The 14,624-nt window shown below is 33.2% G+C and overlaps 1 protein-coding gene across 3 annotated transcripts; it reads left to right on the forward strand.

The window, feature by feature from the left end:
• Positions 1 to 3,516: 3,516 nt before the first annotated feature.
• On the forward strand, positions 3,517 to 11,211 carry LOC134697133 (uncharacterized). Of its 3 annotated transcripts, none has more exons than XM_063559189.1 (2): positions 3,517 to 3,710; positions 8,531 to 11,211. In XM_063559189.1, the coding sequence occupies exon 2, from the start codon at positions 8,541 to 8,543 to the stop codon at positions 11,079 to 11,081; it is 2,541 nt and encodes an 846-aa protein (XP_063415259.1). In that variant the 5' UTR covers positions 3,517 to 3,710; positions 8,531 to 8,540; the 3' UTR covers positions 11,082 to 11,211. The 3 variants fall into 3 exon arrangements, with proteins under 3 accessions (XP_063415259.1, XP_063415261.1, XP_063415260.1); XM_063559191.1 differs by having other exon boundaries at positions 3,529 to 3,664; XM_063559190.1 differs by lacking the exon at positions 3,517 to 3,710 and adding an exon at positions 7,794 to 7,986.
• The last annotated feature ends 3,413 nt before the right edge of the window (positions 11,212 to 14,624 follow it).

A 14,624-nucleotide genomic window follows, 5' to 3' on the forward strand; every position in this document is an offset into this window, starting at 1 on the left:
ATCTTCCGTTATATAATTACACATGCATCGTGCACGTACTTTGATTTCTGATATAAGGTGTCTTATTAACACTCGTACCACATCTCCTTCGTTTTTAGCTCACCTGGTCTATGGGGTCAATTGAGCTTTTCTAAATGTTTGGTGCCCGTCTTCGTCTGTTAACTTATTCAAAAATCTTCTCTGAAATCACTGTACCAAAGGACAAGGTACGATAATGCCCCTTTTTTGTCCCCTCCCCCTATTTTCTCATTTAAATAATTCCTAAAGCTTTAATTTTGTTTGGATAAACTTCAAAACCATTAATTCTAGAAAATGGGTGAGGTGAGGGAAAAGGGGGGAGTAAAGGTCACCAAAAACCGCCAAAAGAAGGAAAAATAACAATTTTTGGTCGTTGATTCTTAAAATATAATCCTACGTGACCCGGAGAATTTACGGCGATTTAGACCAAAGAAACCAGTGCCTTTGTCATTAGAATAAAAAAAAACTGGGTCACGTTGGCCCGGGCACCTAAAAACTAAAAATTGTTGTACGAAACACCTGCAAAGTGAACAACAATCACATCATTGTAATTGACTAATAACAGAAAGTTTATAATAATAAAATGAATAATAATTACAATATTATTGTTGCTGTCTCTTTGACACATTCCCCATTTCCATTCTCAATTTTAGTATAATTGAATAATAACAGAAAGTTTATCCCCCTCACCTCACCCAGTTGCTCAAATTATTGGTTTTCAAGTTCATCCAAACAAACTTAAAGTATCAGGGATATTGTAACATAATAAATAGCTTTCCAACTCAGAACTTGAAAAATGAGAAATAGGGGGGCAAAACGGGCTTTATCGTACCTTGTCCTTTGACCAAACTTGACCACATTATTCTTTGAATTATCTAGTTTACAAAATGTGCCGAATGATCCAATCCGTAAAACAAGATGGCCGACATTGCTAAAGATAGATCTTTAGGTAAATTTCAAGTTTAGTCTAATATTTTCATAACCGTCGTCAAAAAAAATCTGACAAGGCAGAAGACTTCAGAATGTTGAGTTTTCCTAATGTCAACTTACATCCCTTAAAAAAAGGGGAGTGGTAAATTTAAATAAACTCAAAGGTGACTATAAAAAAATCATAAAGTGTCAAGGTTATAACTGACTAAACATTTAAATGTGGGTAAACTAATGAACTATACGAGGAAGCTAACGGTCGTGGGTGGATTATATGGACGAACCCGAAATTAGTTCCGATCCATCGGTTGTTTACTTTTATTAGTATAAAAGTAACATCGTTATGTTATATATCATATACAATGTTACGTATACAAGGATGTGATGAAGCAAAAAGAAATCAAGCCTATATTTCGTAAAACTGTATTATCTACATATTATCACAACAAATACTTGAGACGAATTATAACACCGAGACGGCAAATTATAACGCTATAACACTGCCCACATACATGGTTTAATTTCAATGAGATTTTGAAAAATAGTTTACTTTGATTATACGGAAGCCTGAAAAAAATATGCTTATAAAGTCTTCGACAACAGGGACAGATCCAGCCATTGTTTAAAGGGATTCCCAACCCAGATTAAGGGGGAGGGTCCAACTGTATGTTGCCATTCAAATGCATTGATCGTCCAAAAAAGGGGGTTCCGGATCCCCCTCTGGATCCGCCACTGGACAATATTCATTAGGTAAAAATATTTATCAATGCTACAAATTGCTGTTCAGGGCAACACTGATATTCATGTTTTGGTCAAATCTAGCGTCAAAAGAAATTCGTAACGGTATTTAAAGTAAATTAGTCCGTGTGTTATATTTTTCTGGCATAACTGCAACATATATATCTCTGATCAGTTATAACTTTATTTTTTGTTAAATGATGCAATGGAGAATTCTTTATGATTCAAGATTTGATTCAAGATTCTTTATTTCTCAAACACCATAACATTACAATGGTACAAAGAAGTTCATCAGAATCTATATAAAATAACACAAGCACACATGACAAGATGAGATGAAAATATTAAATAAAATACAATAAACAGTATAATAAAGAAGAGTGGTGATTAACCAGGAAGATTCACTTGAAAAGTTATAACCCTGATAAATTTGCACAGCTTTTTCAACTTATTTTTAATCTTTAACTGAAATAGTTTTTCAAATTTTAGTATGTTTTATCTGTGCAAGAAAAAAGTATCCAAATATTGTGCTCGAAAAATTGCCAAAGAACTACACTGCAAAGTGTAATGAAATTCATCACCAATCTCGTTACAATGACATAAGTTACAATATCTAAGGTTTAAGATGACCTTATAACTAAGGACTCATTTAATCTTATATTTATGTTTATATATAGCTGTAGTTCAGCTAGATATATTTAGCCTACTCACAGTATACTGTTTTGTAACTTTGTAGACGTGTGCCTGAAACGAATGTTTTATATATACTCCTATATATACTGATATATGAAAACTTGTTTCTTATTTGTGTTTGTAACTATGTATACTGTATTGGTAATTATATTTGTAAAAGAATAATATTATAAGGATATTATTATATGCTTTTTGTGAGCCCATTTTATGGAAACAAAGCATCTCTTCTCTTCTACATTCATGTCATTTAGGTTTTTTATTTATTTTTATACATACTATACTTATAATACTTACTTTAATTCTTATATTAGACTAAGTATCTTTCAGTTTGTGAGGTCAAGGTCGAACTCATGTAGAGTAAGAGGGTTGACAAAGAATCGATAAAGACATCAATAAAACAAATTGTGTTAAATAGTTTTTAGCAATTCAATTCAATGTTTTATTCAAGTCTCATCTCTCAACAAGTACAATCAATCTTTATACATTGTAAAATAATACTAAATAAAATGAGAGCCATTCTATACAGAATTATAAGAGACTATTGAAATGCATAGATATAATACACAATATGAAATAAAATACTATTTACAATATATAAAATTTCTTCTACGTCTTTTTAAAATTAAATGACAGGTTTTGACTCACACACGTATCATATTTACATCTGAGAACAAAAACACTAACTTGTGATTATCATCTAAAGTATTAGAATTATCATTAAAAGTTTCAGCAACATAATATAAATGGTTTCTAAAATCGTCATAAAGAGGACATCTTAATAAAACATGCAAGATTAACAGGACTAGTCTGCGTCTCACCTTCGTATTTTCTCTTTGTTAAAGTATTGTTTTTTATCAAAACGTTGTATAATTAATTTATATTTTATAAACTAAGCGCCAACGATTGTCTTTATTTACCTCCAAGCCATATTTATTTTTCTGCAAGATTAGCAATTAAGGCTGCGTCTCGCTTCCATATGTGCTATTTGTAAAGTATTATTTTAATCAAAATATTACAAAAAGAACTTATATTTTATTAACTGAACCGTAGATTCCAACGGTTGACTGATTTTAGCTCCAAGCCAAGTTGACAAGATAGTACATGTAATTCTTATCAAGTCTATTGTCCTTTTCAGAAATAGCATGGCTATGGTATTACGTTAATTAAGGGTCTTTGTTCTTTTCAGTGAGAGTTTAGAAAATATGTCATATTAACTCAAGTTACTTGATTGTTCGACTAATCGTATTGGTCAAATTGAAACTTTAAACATAAACGCGAAATTGTACAGGTAAATCTCTCTTTAAAGTGGCACTTCTATATGGGCTTTTGTTCAGGTGAGTCTACATTTTTTTAATTTTCATATTTTTACATTGACTGCAGTGGTATTCGTGTACAGTCTTTAACAGGATGAAAAGCGAAAGTCAACTTATGTACAACAAATGGACACTCCCCAACCCAACACCATGGTGTGTAAGGAAACGTGAAAATCTGTTATTATCATGGGCAAGGAAGCTGAGGAACTCAGGGGCTAGCTATCCGGCGGACTCAGCGGAACGGACAAACAGAATAGATATCCGCAGACTGATTCTGGTCAAAGTTGTGACCGGTGGGGGGGGGGGGGGTGCACTTTGACCGGCCTAGGCTCCCTAAGTATGCATTCTAGTTTTAACTCTGTTCTGTGTATCACAGGTGTGTGTGGGAGGGTGAAAATTACCATTCAAATGTACCGGAATTTTTAGCGCTCCTCACGTCAGGATCGAACCCCGGACTTTTCAGCACTGTAGTCATCGGTCTTAACCACTACATTCATGACGAAAATGGGTCTATTTATTCTTCATGAAATGATTTTCAGTATCGGCAGAGTTCTTTTTCCTTTGAAACACATTATTGAGCATATTTTTGTCAACCAATGCGCATTGTTCAAAATGACAAAATTTTAGTATCAAATATTTGAATTAAGTTTTCTTAAACTGTTAAAGCGCAACATTGGCTCATCCATTTTTAATCATGAATATCATCAAGAAAGATTAAAATATTCAACAATTTATCCTGCATATAGAACAGTACATGAGGTATGCTCTCATAGATTCGACATTGCATTGTGTGCATACGCTAAGGATTTTATTCGCATCTTACTCACATATTTGAATGTTAGAATAATGAAAGTAAAGTGTAATGCCTAAAATACGTCAGCCCATAACATAGCAGAAATTCAATTCTCGCATACCTTTTCAAACCGACTATATGGTGTTTTTTTTTTCATTGTTGAAGTTCGTACGTGACAGTTGCCTTAATATGCCTTCGTCCACTTCTTTTGAAAGCTGGTGGATAGTTGTTTCATTGACAATCACACCACTTCAAGTTTTTTTACAATGTAATTGCTAACCGGTTAATTGTTTTTCAAAACCTGTTAACTCGAAAATATCTATTTCCTAGGAGCAAACATTTCCCCGTAGCTGTACTTATTTACTAGAAATCGGATATTAGCAAGTTAATGCTTCGCGTCGAGAAATATGGAAAAATAAACTTTCTATTGTACTCATATGATTGATAAGTAACTTTTGAGTATACCGAGAAATATATATAGTAATATATGCCGCCGGGCGTTAATTATCAGGCGATCTTTTTGAACAATACTTATTATTTTTTACTGATGTTTGTCTTTGGTTACAGCTGATTTCCTAAGGCTTGAAAAGTAAAACTTTGGTTGGCTTGCTTGCTTTGTATAATTGTTTATACAAGCTTTGTGAATAAGATTGACATCTTTGAACAATAGATATAGCCATAGTTTAACCTGTATACGTATATTATATCTGAATTTAATTGGGTGTTAACATAATATGATTGTACAATATACAAACAAAGTAAGCAAGCTAACCAAAGTTTTGCTCTACATGCATTAGGCAATTAGCTGTAAACAAATAAGGACAGTTATAACTATTGTGCTAACTTAAGTTGAAAGCAATAAAGCCAATTTCTATTTATCTTTTTCTCACCAGGCCGTCCATTGATGGCATGTTGACATCATTATGTCTGACTTACTTACAAACATTAGACCGTTGGTTTTCCCGTTTGAATGGTTTTACACTTGTAATTTTGGGGCCCTGTATAGCTTGTTGTTCGGTGTGAGCCAAGGCTCCGTGTTGAAGGTCGTACTTTAACCTATAATGGTTTACTTTTTAAATTGTTATTTGGATGGAGAGTTGTCTCATTGGCACTCACACCACATCTTCCTATATCTACGTAAACAAATTAAAATAAATTTAAGACTTTTAAAAAAAATATATGCCTAACTTTCAACCTTGTAAACAAGTTAAAATTAAGTTAGACTTGTAAAACCTTTACATTTTAAATGACAAATTTTAGTATGAATAAAAAGAGAGACATTCCAAACCACACTCTCATGTGCATGGTAATTGAAGTCATCAAATATTTTGTTTTGTACAAACTAATTCCATTTCAATTAAAATTATGTCTTTGGTAGCCAATTTAATAACCTTTCTTTTCATAGAATAATAAAATGTAAATTTGTTAAGAACTTTTTAAATATATCATTCAAATTCTTAAAACTAGATCCGCTTTTGTTTTTCTTCATTAACTCGGTTATTTATTAACATCGCTCGAATGAAACACACGGTGGTTTTTGGCCCTTTTCCTTACGGAACTTCAATTTATTTAAAGATGACATCATGATTGTTTTGTGACATTTATTGTTATTGTTGATAAATAAAATACTTCGTAGCTATATAATTGGAAATGAGCGAGGGTGGATGGATTGGTGTTTAACGTCACCTGCACAGGATTGAAGATCTGTTTGGATAGGTTTGGATCAAACTCATCCCTCGAGCGAGTAGTCGTGGCGAGCACTTTACCAACGAGGCTTCATAAAAAACTTTTGAAGTACCATAAAAAAAAACATGTATTTCATTTCGAACTAAGCTGGGTGAGAAGACATCCTTTTTGATAGAATCAACGTGAAACGATTGCAACAATGATCGAGAAATGTGCAAATAAAGTAATTGAAGTAACCAAATATGCCATTAAAGTGGTGAAAAGGTTCTTTATTAAATGGCAAAATCAAAAGCTAAACCACATCACACGGATGGCAAAGCAATGCGATATAGCTCAGTTTAGAATTTGAATGTGTATACCATAGAATGATACGCCATTGTTGGTCGTCTCCCCCTTTTCTTGGTAATATGATATATATTTGTAAATTTGATTTTATCGGTGGGTCATTATTTTCCAGGAAAAGTGTTATCATATCTTTCAAAGCCAAAATGACATGGATATATTTATCATAAAAAAAAAATGTGACTGTAATTAAATCATGTTTCAACAAAAAAACATGTAACAATGTTATACGTACATGTATCTATATTTTAAAGCTTTTTACCGTGTGCGTAATTTGTCATATGTACTGATCCTGTTATCATAATAGATTGTCAACTGCGTTCAGATGACAATAGTAATTCTCTCAGAACACACAAGTTTTGATTGTCTTATGCATGCATATGACTCAGTTATTTTTTCAGAAACAGAAGATGTTTATAAGAGAAAATAAAAGGTTACAATTATCAAAATTGTGTTTAATGTAAAATTAAAATTCATGTTTTTAACATCTGTATTGCCCCACCATTGTATCTAAATGTGTTACACAATGAATGTGTTATAATAACATAGACATTACTTTGTATCTAGTTGCAAATCTATACAAGGAATCAATGAAATCTTGAACATTTTCATCAAAGAATTTTAGCCGAAGGAAATCTAGTGATCAACATATTTAGTCTTCAACATTAGACAGATGCCTTAAAAAATATGACAAGCTCTCAATTCCCTTGCCGGTGTAAAAAAACAAATGGAAATATATTTCATAAAGGCAATCAACAATCTTCCTTACAAAACTAATAAATTACATTGTTTTGTTTTATTTAAAATATTAAAATAAGGTTAATGCTTAGGGGCCAGTTGAAGCTCGCCGAGGGTTGCGACGTTTTCCCGCTGTGTTGAAAACCCATCGGTGGAATAGATTTTTTTCATTTACCATCTGAAACAAATTGTTTTTGTTCTAGAAAATAATAAAATTAAATAATTTAAAAAACAAACAAACAAAAAACATGCTTATAAGAAAATAGGTTAATGACCAATGTTCCTTGGTAAAGATAAACTTGTAAGTTTCCGTATACTATCAGGAACATCTTCACTCTTCCCAGATACCATACAATCGTTAAAAGTAAAGAATCTAATAATAGTTTACGTAGAATACATATTCTTATATAGGTAATACTATACTTATAATGGACGAAATAATTTAAACCCCGGATATATAAATCATTAAATAGAAAATTTTTTAAAAAGATTTGATTTTGTACCTGAGGGCGCGATTAAATCAAAAGACAAAAATATACATCATTTCAGATATTTTGTCAATTCGATTGGTCAGTTCTTGGTAGAGCACCTTTTTATCTGGGGAAACCCACTGTGAAACGTATACATAATAGTATATAAATTAAGCGTCCTGTATACAAGCTACATGGATTTGTTGAAAATAGAACACTTAAAATAATTTGATATCATATAACATAGATGTAAACCACTTTTACAAAAGTAAGTCAATTAGCTCAATTATGATAAAAGTTACTTATCGGTAGAATTTTTAATAATTATTTTTGAATGCAATGTTTTCCACACAATTTTTAATGTTACTAACGCTTTTGTTGTTGCAAAAAAAACCTGAGTGTAGTAAACATTATATATTTCAACAAACTAAGCGTGCATTTTTCTTCTAGTGACAGTTCAACTTTATATGAAAAACAAATCGATTTAGTAAACTTGTCCAAGACCCGATAATTTAGAGGTTGTCGTTTGTTGCTATCGCGTATTTGTTTTTCGTTCAGTATTTTATACATGAATTAGGCTGTAAGTAGTCTCGTTTGAATTGTTTTACCGTTTGTAATTTCAGGGCCTTTGATGATCTTTTATAGCTGATTATGCGATATGGTCTTTACTCATTGTAGAAGGCCATACGATGACCTACAGTTGTTATTAACTGTGTCATTTGGTCTCTTGTGACCGACATACATTTTAGTCTTAGTAAAACTTTATGTACTTGAGAGTTCCACTTGTTTACCGAGTTTTGTTTTCCTTTCAGGTAACTTAACATGCCTGGAGAGCAACTAGCATGCGTTTGGCAGGCGGTGGCAGCACTAGATGTCACCAAGAAATGTGCAGTCAGCGCACCAACAGAAATAGTAAAAGCAGTAACCAAAAGTATCAGTGGCTTACAGACTGTGAATTTCTCGGAACACATCTTCAATCAGACATTTCAAGACGAAACCATTAAATTTGAGGATTACAAAATATATGTTAAAAATTCTCTGCGAGAGAAAGGAGTTTCTTTCGGTATTCTCCTTGAAAGTATTGAAGAGGCCTGCTGGGATGTGATTAAAACAACATGTAAAAGTTCCATATCTAATGATGACCTATACAAATTATGGAAAATCAACAACCGGTTAGTGAGAGAAGATACATATCCACCTGTTTTGTGTAAAGAAGAGGCTTGCTGGTTTACCGACAAGGTCCTTGGTAACTTCGGGAACATAATCAAATCAACTGATGAAATGTTCAAAGCAGACAGTTTCATTTTTATGGATTTCATCAAAATACTCGAAGATCTTGTGTTCAAAGAAGTAACGGTAGATAAAACAAAAGCATGCATTGATGACCTTTATTCCTGGCTTGTATTAGAGATTTTGAAAAAAGAGAAAGTATACGTTAGATGTAGGAAGCAATCAAACTGGTCGACATGGGCAAAGCGCAGCTGCGTCCTTACTCCACGAAGTGTAAGTGTATATACCGGAAGTCCAGATAAAGTTAGAATTCAAAGCAGCACTAAGAAAATAGAGTTAGTAATTACTAAGAATACAAAAGTAGAAAGTCTCCCAATGTACAGTGGAATAATACATCATTTAAAAGGCAGATTTTGTATAGCAAACCATCCAGTTATAGAATTGGAAATAGCAGTTGAAGATGACTTCGAAAAACGATCATGGTTATCTTCTGTAGAGGAAATCATTGAATGCATACTAGATAACACAACTCCAGTACAGAAATTGCTGCGTGATCGATATACAAAAAGGATTAAACAGTCTTCAACACCAATAACCAAACAAAGTTCTTTGCAGAAAGTAGAAACGGCACTAAATGAAAATCACAAACGAGTATCTCGTGCAATTTCGAACATGCCAAGTCCAATTCGTACACCAGTCATTCAGTTGGAAGGTATTCAGGAAACAACAGACGTTGTAACTGTTGAGATTGTGCCAAAAGTCACCACTAAACCAGGACTAAATGGAACGAATGGGAACAAAACAGGTAGTCTGGGGAATAACAACAACACCGATTTCATAGCAGTTAACAGAGAAAAACTAAAAGCAGTATTCATGAAAATAGACACAAACGGTAACGGTCTTCTAGAAAGAACTGAATTTCACAAATTTATCAAAGAAATAGGCCTAACAATGTCTGAAAAAGAAGTAAATTTAGTGTTTAAAACGGTGGACACACGTGATAAAAGGGAGATCACCTTCGATGAATTTGAAGTGTACTTTTCGAAGCACGTGATGGATGAGACATCAACTGCTGAATGCGTAAACGCCATAAGAAAGGCGTTTTTAGAAGCAGACCGTAATGGCTCTGGCACATTAAACTTCAGAGAATTTACAGAATATGTATGGGAGAAGAAACGTTCAATTAGGATGTCTAAAATTATGACCTCTTTTTCTGAAAGTGCGAAAGATGAAATCACCTTCTCCGATTTTCAGAAAATGGTCCAGGGAGGCAATTCTGATGTTCTAACTTCGATAATCGAGGAAGAAATTGAGGCTATCGACCTAAATGAATCATCAGTAGGTCAGTTCCAGAACCAGCTTAAACAGGTCTATAGTGACACAGATTCCAAAGAACTTACAACATACATACGTGATAGATGGAAGAACTTTGCGACTTTCAGAAGGAAAGGAAACACGGGAACAATTGTAATGAAAGGAGGGCATGGGATGGTGGCAGATTTAGTTCCAGGGGAATACAGTTTAATAGATCTGGCATGCTTCCGTGATCTTCCGCCTCTTATTCCCAAACACACCGTAGTTAAAGGGGTAAAATGGGAAATAGGAACAGTACCTGGAAAGTCCGGTAAAATTACTTTCCCGCCAGATTTCAATGGAAGAGTTGTTACCGATGTGGCCACTACAGAACTATTGCGATATTATGACTGCAGTTTTGCTGACGCAAAACAAGAAAAGATTTCGTTGTTGTATAGACATGGAATACAGGACTTTACATACGAGAATGGCTATTTAGAAAAATATGTTGCTGCAACCAACGGTGGAGCGGGTCTCGAACGTCACGAGTTTTCTCACTTAGATTGTCCGTTGACAGACGAGTCTGGAACATTCATTCTAACTAAATTTACAGAGGACGGAGAATTTCACATAACTGGATTCAAAATCCCCAAACGTCACACCTTGTATATTCCCGGGGGTGTGATCCATTGTAACGATTACCTTAAGGGGACGTGGAGGACCATGTTATCAGATGAAACAGACATTGACCATGTACATCTCACCAGACGAAATGACGTACACGGTGACGAAATTTATGACAATAATGTCGAAACAAAATTTCAATTTACTTTTGTGTAAAAGGAGACATTTCTACATGATGAATTTGAAAATCTATATTTTGGTGGAATCTAGTCAAAAATTAATGTTGCAAATTGTTCAAACGGCTATGCCTTATTATAGCTGACTTGTGAATAAAAGATTAATGATTTGCGATTGTAAAACTTCTTGAACGTATACGAAAACACCAGTTACGAAAACAAAATGAGGAGCAAATGCAAATGTCATCGAGAAAGAAATCTGACATCACAATATCACAAAAAATAAATTCCTAATCAACAAAATACATTACTGAAAACAAAATCTTTTTCGTTTATTGTTTTATACATTTATCATGTCTCTTGTTTTCTAGTTTGAATTTCTTTTACAATTGTCATTTCGAGGTATTTTAAAGCTTTCTGTGTGGTATGGATTTTGGGTTTATACTGCTATAGTTTTGCTTATTGTTGAAGACAAAATATATTGTGACCTATTATAGTTGTCAACTTCTACGCCATTTGGTCTTTGTAGAGAGTTGTCTCGTATGTTATTATGCAACATCTTATTGTTCCACCTTCAATGACAGGCATGTTTCCACACCACAAGTCTCGAGCAAGATCAACACACATCACTATATGGTCTTCAATGTTAGGCAAGTTTCAATACTTCTGAAGACCAGCACACGTATGGTCTTCAACGATGGGCAAGGGAGACTACTATATGTCAAGCTTTACGCTAAACAGAGACTTAACAAATTTTAAAAGAATATAAGAGACAAACACAAATATTAACATCAAATTCTTTAAAGGACAAACGAATATCATCTGCAATAAAAATACGATTAGAATACGTAATTTATAAAAAATAAGGAGATGTGGTATGATTGTAGATGAGACAACATTCCACCGAAGTTTAACTTAGTGTGAAGTGGATGCAACCAATGATTTACAGCGGATTCCATTGAGTGCGTAACCAAAGGTAATATCTTTGGTTAGCTTGCTTGTTAGCTGAACCGTGAAGTCATTCATAGGTTAGGTAAACTACCTACCTTTAGAATAGACTAGTATAATAGAAAACCAATCGATCTGTCTGTTGGACTATGCTACTTCGAAAAGAAGGTAGTATACCTCATATAATAGTGACTTCACGGTTCAGCTAACAAGCAAGCAAACCAAAGATATTACCTTTCGCTACACACTCAATGGAATCTGCTGTAAAAGAGATGTGTACATTAAGCAAGCCGTCCCGTTTTGTTCTTCTTCTTCTCATTATGAGTTATAAGAAGAACACTGAAATAATCATTCAAAAGATATTCAAATTGTTTATTCAATTAAGTTGAAAATATATCTATAATATCTAAAATAGAACATATCTGTTTTACTATCTAAAGAACCATGTTTTAAACAACATTAAATATGTTGTTTATTTAAATTTCTTTTATTTGTAAACATTCATTTAACAGATGAAATCACAAGACCGAAGGCTACATATAGTGTTAGATAATTGGTTCGTCTGATGACCAACTACGGATAAAACAGAACGGTCATAAAAGCGAATATACTTTGCCTGAAACACAATTTCATACATTTCAATTCATTTTAACTTCGACATGAAGATGCGACATTTAGATTTCCCATGTTAATACAAATGATTGTAAGATTGACTAATGGGATTTATTTAAATGTTATTCTACTAAATCCTATTCTTATATGTAAATATTACGAAAATAAAGTTTAAACTGATTATAAATATATCTTTTACCGTTCCGTACCAGTACAAAAAGTTTAACATTAAATACTTTTCCTAATAGAAAAATAAATATAGATACAAAAATCATAAAAAACTAATAAATAAATTTATTGTATAGCAATATAATATTTCCCACAGAACGTAACCAAAAGTTAGCGTGCAATAAATTCTAATATTGCACTAGTGCAATAAATCTTCAAATTTCATGACGTCATCAACGTTTAAATCTTAGTTTAAACCATTTTTAAACTTAAGTAAAAACCTAAATTCCTGTTGCAGTGTTAACTTTACTTTTAGAATAATAATAGCCCATAGTGTCATCACTCATACTAAACCCAATCGTCTGCGATGTAATTCAAATTCGAACCGTTGCTTAGAAAATTCAGCGATTCCATGATATGCATGCAATGGTGTTATAGTAAATCCAACAATTTTATTGTATAAATAAAGAGTAACTTGGTTTTGCTGGACTCCATGTTTTAGGAACATGAGCAGAATGAAGTTAAACACACCAGGCGCCCACATTATTGATAGTCTTATCATAGAGCAGACACCATGATGGTCAGTCCCAATTTAGGAAATTGTACCGGGATGGCTGTCATTCGTTGTTGTTTCTCATGTTTGTTTTGTAAAGATTTAAGGTGGTGCCACTATCCCATGCTAGGAGAGGTTAGAGCGCCCTCTATATTCACGTTTAACCACACACTATTTTGGATTATCCTTTCCCAAGCGAAGAGCCTTTTATACAGTGGTTGTCCTGTCTTGTATGTTCTATTTGTTTTTCGATTATTGTTTTGTGCTGCTTGATTTTTCCTTCAAATTGTTTTACACTTGTCATTTCTAAAAGCTTTTTTTAGCTTGCTATGCGGTATAAGTTATGCTCATCGTTGAGGGCCGCTCAGTGACATAATACACGTTAGTAATCGTCTTTTTTTCTTTATTTGAACTCTGGTGGAGAGTTGTCTCAATGGCAATCATACCAACTCTTCTTATTTCTATATTGATCGTAAATGTCTGAATTCTTCCTTATAACAAGTCTGTTTTGTTGCATTTGTTTCCTCTTCTCCTTTAGATGTAGCAGTTTAATTGCAAGCCAACACACATATATAATAGTATAATTTCCAAATTATACAATTAATATTCCTTTCAAACATCTGATACCTTAATTTTTCACTAGTCCATTAAACCCTCATAATTACATTAGATGTATGTTTCATTATAATACTTTATTTTGATTGGCTAACTGTACATCACGTGTTATTCCGTAAGCAATTGCATCACTCAATAAAACTTTTCATTCATGATAACACGTGTTCCCACAATAAAGTGCACAGGTGAAGAAAATACAAAAATTATAAGATTCGTGTTTTCCTGATCATAGCTAAAAAATGAAATTATAAGTATTGAATGCTTCTTTTTTTAACTTTATAGGGTTGTAAAAGCGTTGACCGGGCGCACATTTTTAGCATGAAGCGCTTCCGCGCTTCATACCAAATGTACTTCGGTCAACGCTTCAACACCCCAATAAATTTACAAAAAGAAGCATTCAATTCTTAAATAAAAATTATAATGTTACCCGATAAACAATGTCGGGTGACATATTGCTTTTCCTCTGTTTCTTTTTCCCTATTATTAATTTTTTTTCTTCAACCTAATTTTGTCCGCCCGCTTTCTCGGAACCAAAAGAACCAATCTAAATGATAGTTCACTATAACAAGGAACCCTGACTTTCGAGTTGCAGTGCAACTTTGGAACTAAAAATGGCTGCCGTTACCATGGAAACAGAACAAATGTGAAAAAATCCAGTTTCTGGTTTTAATGAATTATTTGGATATG

Source organism: Mytilus trossulus, chromosome 14, assembly GCF_036588685.1.
Source record: "Mytilus trossulus isolate FHL-02 chromosome 14, PNRI_Mtr1.1.1.hap1, whole genome shotgun sequence".
Classification (NCBI taxonomy): Eukaryota; Metazoa; Mollusca; class Bivalvia; order Mytilida; family Mytilidae; genus Mytilus; species Mytilus trossulus.